Source organism: Scatophagus argus, chromosome 21 (assembly GCF_020382885.2).
Source record: "Scatophagus argus isolate fScaArg1 chromosome 21, fScaArg1.pri, whole genome shotgun sequence".
Classification (NCBI taxonomy): Eukaryota; Metazoa; Chordata; class Actinopteri; family Scatophagidae; genus Scatophagus; species Scatophagus argus.
In genome coordinates this window covers 14,764,912-14,778,447 of record NC_058513.1, presented here as the reverse complement: position 1 = coordinate 14,778,447, position 13,536 = coordinate 14,764,912, and the positions used below count along the sequence as shown (strand labels likewise).

Genomic DNA, 13,536 nt, shown 5'->3' with positions numbered 1-13,536 from the left:
ACACACACACACACACACACACACTTTTGCCCCTTCTCACCCTCCCGAGTGCCCACCCTCCGACACAGCATTCCAGTGTAAGCGGATGAAAGCCAGCCACCCCCTGGCTCCTCATGGGTGGAGTGATTTGCTGTGGTCAAGGAGAGGAGTGGGAGACAGGAGCCTCACGCTCACTCATTGATTCTCGCAGCGTGTGAGGAGCTGAAGAAGGGCAGAGCAGGCTGTGAGCTGGGAGCAGGGATGGTAGCAGAGGAGATTGTGGTCTCCCTCTCAGGAGGAGCCCCGTGGGGCTTCAGGCTGCAAGGAGGAGCAGAGCAGCAAAAACCTCTGCAGGTGGCCAAGGTATAGTGGAACCCTGCTTGTGTGTGTGTGTGTGCGTGTATGTGTGTTGCAAGGAAAGAACATGAGTAGATGGGTTTAATAGAAACCACAGCTGTTGATTGCGGTCTGAGGCTTTGGTGGTCAGTCTTGTGTTTTGCTATGTTTGTAATTTGAGCTTTGGTTGGAACTTTCCCAGCTGGCATACAATTAGAAGAAATGAATCAGTAGCTTGTTGTGTTGGTTTCACTGAAAGCATAAATCTGCAGCACTTGCTTTCATCTAGAATTACCTGAGCATCACTGAACTGCAGAAGAATTAGTTTGATGGATGAAATCACATTGAAAAGGTTATAAACAGTCAATCAATCAGGTTGTCTTTTCGCATTGAACTTTTGTTTTCAAGCTGAGTAGATTTGACCAAATGCAACCCTCTCTCTTCCCCACTCATCAGTACCTTTAGGATGTACTTAAGGGTACATCTTCTTCATACTCAGTTTCTCTGCCACCTTTTTCAATGCTGCCCTCCCTGGTGTGATTTATTTGTGTTCCTGGGTCAGAGAACAGTGCAAACACATGTTTAGGGGTCGATCTTGGCTCAGGTTTCATTACTGCATCCTGATGGTGATCATACAGTAGCAGACATCAAGAGTTTCTTTTAAATAGGTTAGTGTGTAGCCCATGCACACATATTCTTTATTGTTCTTCTATATGTACACAGCAACACACACATTGCATGTTTGTGTAGTTGCTCACATGAATGTGTTTGCTGCGAGCAGATAATGAACTTGTTTCAGATTTGTCATCGTCGCATATTTACTAGATATAATGAGCCGACTTTAAGCCCACAATTATTCTTTTTTTTTCAGTATGGTTTCTCCAGAGGCTTTTTGTATCTGCGTTTATATTTGTTGACAGTCCAGAATGTTTCCTCTATTAAGAAAATCTATTCTGGAGAGGAGGAATGTGACCTCGCTTGCACTGACGCTCAAAAACGGACCATCATAACCTCTGATTCAAAATGGAGGTAGAGGAACTCTGGCACAAGAGATCACTCTTTATCCGGGATTTTCACCCAGATAAGGTCACCTTTAATGAGAGTGTGATCAGTGTGTGTTTCCTTTTGTTTTGAGTTTGTGTGTGTGTGTGTGTGTGTGCGCGCAGTTGGGCATACTTCAGATAAGCCCGGCTGGAAATGGAGCGCAAACTAGAGGATCAGAATAGCTCACTTAAGAGGAGCTGGAAGCTGACCATGGAAAAAGGACTCTTGTTCACAGACACACACACACACACACACTCAGCCACCTTACTGTACACTTTTTTTTTCAGTGTTTGCCATCATGGTAGCACATGTGTCTCTTCATTTGTCTAGGAATGTTGTGGATTTTCCTGCTAAGCTTTATTTTGGGTATGTGGGAAACATATGGCGAATGACAGGCATCCCTCCTGGTCAAGAGTGGTGATGCAGCTGTTCAACCCCCCTCCTCTGTCATGATGTACACTTGTGCTGTGCGTGTATATGTGCGTGTACATTTGTCAGAGTGGGAAAGCGTGAGATAGACAGCTTGTTCTGCTTGACTGTGCGGGGCCAAAATGGGATTACTGAGTTAGTGATGATGGTAAAATACTGTTTGCTCTTAAGAGCCCAAGTGGGTGCGGGAACACTTTGGTCCTCTCTACATTTTTACCTCGATAAGGTGTGTGTATCAGTGTGTATGTGTGAGGAGACAGAGGGGCAGGGGACACTTTATCTTCCTCTAGTGGACAAGAGTACTCGCCTTCCCGTCTATCCCATCTATCACCCACCCTCCCCAACAGACATACTTCCTGAAGGATCCTATGACATCATCTCTTAGCGACCTCCAGCAACAGCTGCAGTACTGCTGCAGGAGTTATTTCGATACAGGGACGAAGACGGCTGGCAGTAGAGGAGAGCCGTCTGTTGCCACACATCAGTTGCTTTATAAGTCACACAGTTTTAGACCATTTTACTAAACTCTAACATCATGAACAATGTGTAGGTCTTATAGGACGTACACTGAGGAAACAGTCTGAGCGATGGCACGTAAAATGAATGGTGAGATGGTTGTCTGCTGCAGCATTGCTGGAAATGCACTCTAAGTAAAAGTAGTAATAACATAGTATAAACATACTCTGTCGTGCAAAGTGAAACTATTAAAGTAGTAAAATTGACATAAAAATATACTTGAAGTACTAAAAGTAAAAGTACTTAGAGTGATAGGTAAAGGCGGAACTAATTTCAACAACTTTACATACTGTCAAGCAGCCAAGTCCGTAATAATTAATTAGTTAATTTATATTTCACATTAATAATCTGGATCCGGACTGTAGTAGAGCAGAAGTATAATGTAGCACAGAAAGGGTTGAGTGAAGTATCTTGAAGTTGTTAGGCAGTAAATGTATCCAGTTATGTTCTACCACTGGTTACGAGGCCCTGAAAACCGTTCAGTTCCAGTTTCCTATAAATCTAATAAAGTGGCCAGTTAATGTGATACTAATTATTTTCCTCTCTGCAGGTACGCAGGCGCAGCAAAGCGTGCAGAGCTGGACTGAAGGAGTACGACGAGCTGGTTGCCATTGGCCACCATGTGTGTGCGGAGCTCAGTCATGCAGAGGCCATGAGCCTCATAGATGCACAGAACACAACGCTGAACCTGCGGGTTAAAAGGTCAGATACAGCACATCACACGCTCTTTGACCGTGTTAGGTGAAGCAGTATGAAACAAACGAAAGCATGTTTTGCATTTGCACAACTTGTCATCTGTATGTTTCCAGGACCCCTTCTGGATTCCTCTCCTCATCTCACTCCAGTCGCTCTGCGTCTCCCCGCTCCTCCATAAGGGTCCTGTCTCCCCCTGCGGCGCCCTTGCCCTCCCATCGTACCTCCATCCTCTCCCCCACTGGGATACCCAGGGGCATCACTTCCCCTTCAGATAGTGAGGCTTACTATGGAGAGACCGACAGCGACGCGGACACACAGTCGCTCACACACCGTCGCCAACGACGCACACCTCCTCACGCACGCTCACCTGCGCGCTATGACAACCAAGAGGAGGAGACCTCAGAGATGAGCGGGTAAGGGACAAAGACCAGAAGTTTCATCCCACTTCCTGTTCTCAATGTAATGCAAGTTTTCTCATATTTTCCCCAAACAGCTGAAGGAACATACTGCATTCATTCATTCTAATCAAAAAGGATATCTACTGCACTACCGAGAATAAAATTTGGGAAACAAAAAGTAAAAGATAAAAACATTATTCTGTTTCAGTTCAACAAATACAGCCCCCGAGAGTCTTAGCTGTAAAAGTAATATCAAATGCATTATGTGGTTGACTATCACGAATGTGATTTTTTCCATGTTAAACAGATAAGGCTTTTAAGATTTTAACAGCTGGTACAGAATGAGATTTCACTTAGTATACGTAGAGGAATTTATAATATGATTTAGCTCTTTAAAAAGAGATAGAAGAATCTCGATTTGTCAGTCAGGGGCTTCACCTCCTTGTAAGGATTGCTTAGTTAGACTCACTAACATTAAAAAGAAATTATTTGCCTCTTCTATCCTTTATTCCTTAAAATGTGTGTGGGACAACCATTTATACATACCTCATATAGTCAGTCTTTTCTCTAAATATTTGAGATCAGATTCAGACCCAAGTAATCACAGCTTTGTCTGAGGTTCACTAAACCACTCTGACAAACCCTTCGTGTTTGTTGTGTTCTAAGATATGAGAGTGCAACAGATGCAGGAGTTTCCACAGAGGGCCAGTGGGAGGGTCAGTGTCTTGCCGGTGTCCCTCGCAGAGAGCTCATCTACCAGCCCCCCCAGACTGAGTGGACCACTCCAGAACACACTCCTCACACCCTGACCCCTCACTCACTCACACCGACCCCTGATCAGGGGTTGGTCGAAGCGGAGGGAGAAGGAGACAGTGGCTTCCAGGAGGCCGGGGGCTGCATCGGGTTGGCCTGCCCACCTCTTGTGTCTCCTGAACGGGCTAAAGAGGCTCTGATGTTGGGCTCTGGTAAACAACTGGTGCCCATGGTGGGACCACAGCAGACCCCAGTCAGCGATGACCTCTCCAGAACCTACATGGACAAAGCACGGCAAGCCAGTGAGTACATATCTCTATACAGTACATAACTACACTGCACCTTTACAGGTAAATACTACTGTTAATTGTAGTAATAAACAGACATTACAGGGCAAAAGAGAACTCACACAAAGTAACAAGCAACCACGATCTCATTTGTCTGTTGTCAATATAACAGAAAATAATATGCAATTGATGTTGCCATGGATGTGTACATCACTATCTCCAATAAAATCTCCAGCCAATAATTATTGCTAGATAATAACAATTTGGATCTTGAATTTGAGTTTGTTGAGTTGGATTCAAACCTTTGCTAATGCAACTCGGTTTCAATAAATTCCATAGATTCCCTCAATGTCTTTGAAGGCATTAGCTGCAGTTAACTGTGTGGTCTCGGAGCTTGAAGCAATAGCTATATCACCCTCTAGTGGTTATTTTCCTGAACTGAAGCATTTAGTTACATTCCCAGGCTGGTGGTGATGGGGTGAGATATACCAGATACTGACAGAGATATTCCACCTCCCTCTCCTCCCCTCCTCCTGTCTCCTGAAACAGCAGTCTATCTCCTCTGTCAGTATTCTGAGCATTTGCCTCACTCGCTGTATTTATAGGCATTGAATCTTCTGATTGACAGGCTGGATGCAACACTGACTGTGTGTGTATGTGTGCGTGTATGTTGTGATATGTGTTTCTCGAAACATAGTGTCAGTAAAATGTCTATGATTCTATTGCTGAATTGACTAGTAAATTGCAGGAAAATGAAAAAAAAAAAATTAGGTAATCGATGAATCGTTTCAGTTTTCTATCAAGACTTGCTGGTACTGAAAACCGGACAGAAGCTTGCCAGGTGAATCTCATGTCCTGAGCTGACTTCTAAGATAGTACAACTGTACAACATAAAAGTACGTTTGTTTTTCAAATGTTTAATCTTTCAAGCCTCAAAAAAGTATGCATATGGTACAGTCTACCAAATGTAAATCTCACAGCTGGTTCACAGGTGGATGTTCTCTCATATTAAGTGGTCACATAGCAAAAAAGGTTGCAACCCAGTAGATGAACTGATGATGAAAGTAACTGATATTTGCAGCCCCATATGAACTCCTCCTCCTTATCATGAAGACTGGAAACAAGAGGAAACAGCCAGCATGACTCTGTCCAAAGGTGACAAAATCTGCCTACTAGCACCTCTAAAGCTCGCTCATTAACACGTGGTATGAAAACGAAGTGTCAAAATGACAATTTGCAATTTTATGAGTTACGTGCCAGCGTATATTTAACAATAAGATGCAAGACTGGCATATCAATCTTTTCATTAACTCTTTCCAATACCAATAAAGTTTTTATCCACCTTGTCTGAACCTTGTCATTGAATAGCTATGCGCTGACTGAGTTGGGATTCATGCGAACGAATGCCGGAATAATGACGTATCCGTCGTCTGGTGCAAGAGACTGAACGTCTGAATGGCTTAGGTTAGGGCTTTGCTATAGAACAAATGATGACTGAGTTGTTCAGGGACCTGCCCTTTCTCATGTTACACACACACACTCATATATATACACATAATGCCTCAGGTTTGGACGTGGAATTGCTATCTCTGCTGCTACAGAGTTTTGTGTCTCTCTGTGTGCGGCGTTTGTTAGTGGCAGAGAACAGCACATCAACAAGGAGTTATGACCAAGCATTCCTCGGTAAACTATAATTGGCTTTATGAACTCATACACACACAAACACACACTCAATGACACCGCTGTCTAAATATCTTCTGGTTGAGGGGTCTTCCCGGGCCTTGTGTGAGACAGAGACTGGACAGGTGTTTGATGCCTGTCAGACAGACAGGAATAGTGGGTTGACATCATGTGTTGGTTTGGGTTGCTGGACAAAGGTCTTTACATGGGATGTGCCCTAAGTGACGAGCTGGAAGACAGAAGCTAAACAGTTCCCCACTCAGAGCAGACCCGGACGCTGTGAGGGTGTGTGTGGGAGGGTCTGAGGGAGGTTAAGGGCACACACACACACTCACACACACTCACACTTATGAGATGAGGGACCTCACTTCTCCTTCAGGTTCAGATCTAAGTGGACACACAGTCCCACACATCGTGTACGCAGGTAAGACACATTTAAACCTTTTTATGTAGTCGTGCACAGATTCCCTGACATTGTGAGACGCGTGTCAGTTTGAAATTAAATGTTTTGCTTTGTCAAATCAAAAGGAAGTACCTTAATTCAATGTTATGTCAGCATCTTTGGAAGTTTAATGTCAGGATTATTACTGATATACTCATGACGTTGAAATGATTTAGACATGAGGGCGAATGAGTCACTCTGCCTGTAATTGTGAGTCTAATTTTGCTGTTTTATGCTGTGAAGACAAATTATGCAAACTGAAGCGTCTATACTGTTATGTTCCTTAATATGGCACAGACACATAATGAAAAAAAAAGAACAAAAGTTGTAAATTCTTTACCAATAATTTATAGTCAACACTCGCTGTTCAGTCCACCAATTTGGTCTACACTGAAATATGAAATTTGGTACAGATATTCGTCGATGACTTTGACCCTGATTTTTCCTCTTGCGACATTATGAGGTTCACATTTGTGGTTTTGAGTGAAATGTTGATTGGGAGAGTTGTCATAAATCTGGTGCAGACATTCGCGTTCCTGTCGGATTGATCTCTCATATTTCTCATAGTGGTATCATTGTATCAGCATTTTAATTTGTGCAATATTTTGTTGATAATCAAGTACATACAAAACCAATAATATTCTTATAAACCTCAGCTGTTTTTGTGTTCAGCGCTAATCAGCAAACGTTAGCATGTTACCATGTTTTATTTTACAACAGAAATATGTCTTTACAACTGAAATATCAAGTTTGACATGGGGATAGTGTATGTGTGTTATGTTTTGTAAGCTTAACTGTATGAAAGCTTTACAGAAAGTGTGTGCAGAGGCTGCATCCGACTATGTAATGAGGATATTTGTGTGAGCTGATCCAAGGTACTAAAAAGAGTCAGTCAGATAGTTTTGGACTGAGCAGAGATACACAGAGATAGAGTCCATGTACACACACACACACACACACACACACAGGCACGAACAAGCATTCATGTAGGACAGGCGCTCTGACACTTTAACCTTCCCGCAGTGTGTGACTCAACTCCAGAGAGCAGGAGGAATTCTTTGTTCTAAAGCCTCAACACACACTCCTGTCTGTCACTGGTAATCCTCATGGCAGCTCCTCGCTGTGACAATACAATATATAAATCAGCCAGTCAGCAAGGCCTGTCATACTCCCGTTTCCGCTATAGATGGCCAATGCTTTCTTGGGGAAAATTTCATCACCAGTTTTCTTCTTTCCTTTCTCTTTCAGCTCATTTATTCTGGTCTGCCTTTCTTTCCTCTCCCTGTCTTGCAGAGTTGCAGCGTGGGGAGAGTTTGGTGGAGAAACAAGTGAAAGAAGCGCGTACCAAATGCCGCTCTATTGCTTCTTTGCTGACTGATGCTCCCAACCCCAACTCGAAAGGGGTGCTTATGTTCAAGAAACGCCGGCAGAGGGCCAAGAAGTACACGCTGACCTGCTTCGGCAAAGCTGAGGGAGAAAGAGGAGGGGACACAGAAGGAGAGACAGGAGGGGAGACAGAGGAGGAAGGAGGAAGTTCCATCCTAAGTGGCTCAGAGGTTGATGAAGGGGGATTCTCAGCATCGTTTGACCCTACGTGGGATACTGGTTATCTAGACGTGTTGGACAGGAGAAGTTCTGCCTGCCCGTCAACCACACCAACTACTCCATCAACCCCAACAGCCAATCACACAGGGCTGGACATCTCAGCCTATCAGACTCCTGGACTCGTGACCTCTGTCAACCAAAGCCCAGGGTTGGAGGTCTCAGGGCTGGAGAGCTCAGCCAATCAGCGCTTGATGCTGGAGAGCAACATCACAAAGCAGTCAATCAGTAACCAACCAGTACACATGTCTCCTCCAGCTGTGGCTCTGACCAATGGTGGGTCAGTAGCTGTTAGTCAGGCTAGTGTTGTTCTGAGCCCACCCTCCCAGATACCCCTTACAAGTCTAAATGGGCAGCATGGCGACCCTAACCGTAATTTTAGTCCCAGCCCAATCACAGACTCAGATTATCACCTGAACACCAACTTCAGTCCTAATCAAGGAGTACTGAACCGTACTGCAAGGCCCTTCACACCAGGGTCCACCCCTTCTCGTGCATCTGTGACCTCTGTGATGTTTCGCCCTCCCCAACCCAAACCCACAGCCATGACCATGGTGAACAAACCCGTGGCAGCCGTTTCCATGGTGACTATCCAACCAACTCGCCATCCGTCAGGATCAGATGCAAAGAGAGCGGTGTCTAGCACCTCTCTGTACATCCCTCCAAGAAATAACAACAGCAACACCCCCCCCTCTGTTAACTCCCCCCCCTCTGCTCTCTCACCCCCCTCCTCTTATTCTTCTGCACCTTTCTGCCAGCCTGCCACAAATCCAGGGACGTTTTCCCCTCAGCCCGCAGTGTATGCTTCTCCTTCCGCCCCTTTCTCTCCTTCTGCAGCTCAAAGTACCCTGGGTTGTCCATCACCTGCTCAACCCTTTTCCCCTCCAGCTCCACAGCCATTTCCTTCCCATCCTGCTTCTGCATATCCTCCTCCGTCCACCTGCATTTCTTCCTCTCCGCTCTCCCCACCACATCCTTCTGCACTGACCCAGGTCTCCTTCCACGTTCAGCCAACCCCTCCTCCTCCTTCTCCTCCTCCTCCCACCCAACCGTCTCCATCTCCATCTGTCCACCCCATCATCAACATGACAAGTGCAGTGACTCCTGGCCCCCATACTGCCATCGCAACTGCATCACTTCCCCAGCCTTCTGCCACAGATTCCCTGGGAACACGTGAGCAGCGTATTGCTGTCCCTGCTGTCCGCACCGGCATCCTGCATGATGCCCATCGTCGTTCCAACAAAAAGCCAATGTTCTCTGCAGTCCAGAAAAAAGATGTTTCTCCAAATCCAGACTTGATGTCAATGGTCCAGAACATGGATGATCACTTTGGGAGACCCACAGGTGCTGAACCTGGAGCTGCACCCAGTGGAGAAACTGGACATGAGTCAGGGCCTGAGGAGGACTGGCTGAGGCTGGGGGCAGAGGCCTGTAACTTCATGCAGGCTCAACGGGGACCCAGGCCACCTCCTGTGGCTCCCAAACCGCAAGCCCCTCAGGTGCCACAGCTGGCAGGTAAAGGAGGTCAGCTGTTTGCCCGCAGGCAGAACAGAATGGATCGGTATGTTGTGGAGCGAGCTCCCTCAGTTGCTGCAGCACCTTACTCTCCCGCCCAAACAAGGGAGCCCTCGCCCACACCTTCTCTTCCTGCAACCTGGAAATACTCATCCAACATCCGTGCTCCTCCTCCGATCAGCTACAATCCCCTCCTCTCTCCCTCCTGCCCTCCAAAGGCCCAGAAGAAGCCTGAGGTGGTTAAGCCTGGGCCAGCTGGATCTAAAGCGCAGAAAGGAGGCAACAAGTCTGTGGACATTATGAGCCACCAGCCCTACCAGCTCAACTCTTCCCTGTTCAGCTACGGAGGCGGGGTTCCCCAAGACTCCTCCGCCTATCAGCAGCAGCAGCAGCAGCAGCAGCGAGGAATGACAACTGGTCCTCAGAAAACAGCACGAGTGTATGAGGTAAAGCGCTTCTCCACTCCTCCGCCAACAGCCACAGGGCCTGCCCTTAAGGTTATTGTACCTCGATCAGCTACGACACTTGGAGAACCACTGTGGCGCTCAGATGTCACATCTCCCCCACCCGTACTTAGCCCTGCCTCCTACCAGCCCTATCAGCCTCAACTCCAGCTTTCCCAACCCCAGTGGGGCACCTCCCCTCTGTCTCCCCCGCCTCCTCCAGCACCTACTGCTCCACTCCCTCAACTCCCCACCTTCTCCTCTGCTCCTACTCCAAATCCAGTCCAATCCCCTACTTTCTCCCACCTTCAGCCCTCCAACGGTGCACAGGCCAAGAGGCAGTTTAAGAGTGCCCCAGATCTTAGCCCCCTGGGCCCCGCTGGTGCCTCTCGGCCGGCGTCCAGCAGCACTCAACCTACACGTGTCCCCAGGCCCAGGTTCAGCACTTCCAACCTGGGTTTGCAGCCTTGCGTCTGGCGCCCTGGATCCACTATGCACTGAAGAAAATAAACCATGGCTCTCTGGGAACATGGAGCAGCATTTTTTAAGTCCATGTGTTTTTAATATTGTTATATTGTAGTATTGTATCAAACTGTATTACAGCATTTAGTTTTGTTTTTCAAGTCTGCAGCTTGGGGTTTTATCAGCCACATTTTGTCACTGTTTGGATGATCCACCCATGAATCACATTTTATCACCCACATTTAATCTTGTTGAATCATTTATCCAATGCATTGAGTTATAGTTAAATGGAACACTGTTGCATGGGAAATGTAGTGTGGAAACCTGAGAAAAGTAAATAAAAAATTGAGCTCAAGTAAGACTGAAAAGGACAGAAAGACATGCTGGGGAAAACTTGCACTGAATGATGAAGATTTAAGTTTGAACATAAAACATAAGAACAGAGGATGTGAAAAGACAAGCGCGTTGTGAGAGAGACGTGGCCGAGTATGGGAAAAAGATGACAAGAAGGAAAGCACAGGGGACACTGATGAAGTGACATAATAGCAATAATGTTTGATGAGGTGTAAAAGATGCAGACTGGACTCATAACTTCACAGTCTGTGGACACCCTACAGTACCTGTTGCCATCCAGCAATATCATATTAAAGAAGCTGATAACTAACAAATCCGAAGTACCTACTACTGCTGTAATTCCCCTTATTATGTATGTATTTTAGGTATTCATGTTTGATTATTCTGAGTGTGTTTTTTAGTTGCACTCTCTGTGTGCTTTGTTTTCTGTAGTTTTTCACAGGGCGAGGAGCACAGCTGCCATAAAGGAAAGGAAACCTTTTACAGTAGACCCGATTTTTTGATCTGTTGATATGAAACAGGAGAGGTACAACATGTCTGTTTAGCTGTGATTCTTGTCCGCAGAGACTGAGAGACTGAATAAAAATAGACATGAGTCACATCAGCTGTCACTCTGTTTCTTCCTGTGTCACCCACGTCACCACTCGCTCCCACACCCGGCCCCAGTATCTGGTCTCCATCAGTTTTTACCCTTTTCTCTTTTTTCGGGCATTTACTGAGTAGTCTGATAGCTTAATTGCTCTCTCAGGATTTAGGCAGTGTTGGGATCAGAGGCAGAGTCTTCAAAAGCAATATTTTCCGTATCAAAAAATGTTTTTCTTTCACCACATGGAGGCACTGTAGGATTTGTCATCACGCCATGTTACACCGCCGGTTTATGATCTTCTCTCTTGCCTCATCATATTTTACATTGCGAGAACATGAGTAATATTTAACATAGCATGGAAAAAATGGTCTTCATTTTATATCCTATCTTTCTATATTTATAATAAAAAAATACACATAATTATAAATCCTAACTGTAAACACACATCATATCTGGTAACCCAGCTGAATGAGAAGCGATAAAAATAATCTCGAATACATGCAGCACTTTCTTAATTCTTCTGTTTTAGATTCAATATCAAATCACGACAGTTGAAGAATGTCCTGGTGGGATTGTTGGCCTATATTTCAGAGCAGTTTAATGACAGCCACCTGATGGCCTTGGAGCTGTGAAACCCAAACCATGGCCACAGAAAGAGATCTAGCCTATAACCCTTGACTGGAATCAGGTTACAGACGGGGCTAACTTTAGCTGATAACTTTAGTCCTGTTCAGGTCCACTGGTAAGCTTAGCTGCTGTGCTAGTGAAAGATACAACGCACAAGCTCGAATCCTTGCAGTGTGCAGCATATTCACTTTTCTACAAAGTAGGTCACTTGATTTTAAGAAATAAATAAAAAAATGTAACTGCACTTATAGTTATGACTGAAGGGGCTCTTTTAACTCTTGGCCAAATTAGCAAATCAGTTCTCCAATTCTCCCACTTTTGGTCTCTCATCTGTTAATACCTCTCTCACACACTAGCACACACGCAGACACACACACACACGCAGCCCATTTCACCTATTTTTGGAGCCGTTAATCTCCAGCTATTTGGCCCGGTGCTGAACTCTTAATTCTGATGGCTTTTTTACAATGTGATTGAGAGTGGAAGGGAAGCTCTACCTCGTACATCCTGTCTCCTGCCTGCTGCTGTGCCGAAGAGGCTCAGTCCTCACGCTGTGTTTCTGGGTCAGCAGAGTCAAGGGTTTAGGGTCAAGGGTCAGGGTTTAGGGGCAGGTCAGATACTGCACAGTTAATAGTCATTCTCACTCTCATGTGGATCAATGCATGATTTTCTTTATTGTTTTCTAATTAACTGATCTGTTTGCCTGAATAAAGTATTACGAAAGGGTAATTTGTATTAACCAAGCAGCTTGGTAATAAACGGGTGGAGGTTATATTCCCTGATGGATTTATATACCAGCTGTATGCATGTGTATCAAGGCCACCTGGCCTGTCCAATTTCAGAACGACCATGCTGTTAGGGTGGTTTTTATCCTTGCTACTGGAACGGTTCTCAGGATGACAATGTCACCACTCCTGTCTGAAACATCTGAACAGCTATTTAAGGAATACAATCAATTCTGCAGACAATCACGTTTGAAAACAAATGGCATTTCTATTAGACTCGGTCATGGCCTACTTTTGATTCCCGTTTAATAGCTGACAGTGTCTTACAAAAATCTGCTTGTTAAATCCAAGAAGCATGCAGGTGAGTGCTATGATGATACAGGCATATCTGCTGTCAGGCATGAACAAAAGGCTCCGGCTCCAACCCAAAGGTTTGTTAGATGGAGGAGGATGTATGAAGATACTGTGAGAGGGGGATGAAAACACATCAACAAAAACATAAATGCTTCTAGGCACATAAAACTGAGTGACAGGGGAAGACAGTAACTGCTGGAAAGATGCTTTTTAGTCTCTTGTGTAGCTTGGCGTGTTATTAAAAGGCTCTGATCTCGTGCAGGTGGGAGGGGCTGATTCTTGTTATTTCAATGTGTGCTGACTTTCAG

General features: G+C 45.3%; 1 protein-coding gene across 2 annotated transcripts; it reads left to right on the top strand.

The window, feature by feature from the left end:
• The first annotated feature begins 47 nt into the window (after nt 1-47).
• On the top strand, nt 48-11,543 carry synpo2lb (synaptopodin 2-like b). 2 transcript variants are annotated; one of them, XM_046377964.1, is made up of 5 exons: nt 48-342; nt 2,855-3,006; nt 3,114-3,413; nt 4,065-4,453; nt 7,809-11,543. In XM_046377964.1, the coding sequence occupies exons 1-5, from the start codon at nt 241-243 to the stop codon at nt 10,619-10,621; spliced, it is 3,756 nt and encodes a 1,251-aa protein (XP_046233920.1). In that variant the 5' UTR covers nt 48-240; the 3' UTR covers nt 10,622-11,543. The 2 variants fall into 2 exon arrangements, with proteins under 2 accessions (XP_046233920.1, XP_046233921.1); XM_046377965.1 differs by having other exon boundaries at nt 51-342; nt 7,854-11,543.
• Nucleotides 11,544-13,536: the final 1,993 nt, after the last annotated feature.

Coding starts and splice junctions, on each gene's coding strand:
- synpo2lb (XM_046377964.1), top strand. CDS start 241: ATGGTAGCAGAGGAGATTGTGGTCTCCCTCTCAGGAGGAGCCCCGTGG. Junction 343..2,854: donor AACCTCTGCAGGTGGCCAAG/GTATAGTGGAAC, acceptor TCCTCTCTGCAG/GTACGCAGGCGCAGCAAAGC. Junction 4,454..7,808: donor GGACAAAGCACGGCAAGCCA/GTGAGTACATAT, acceptor TTTCTCTTTCAG/CTCATTTATTCTGGTCTGCC.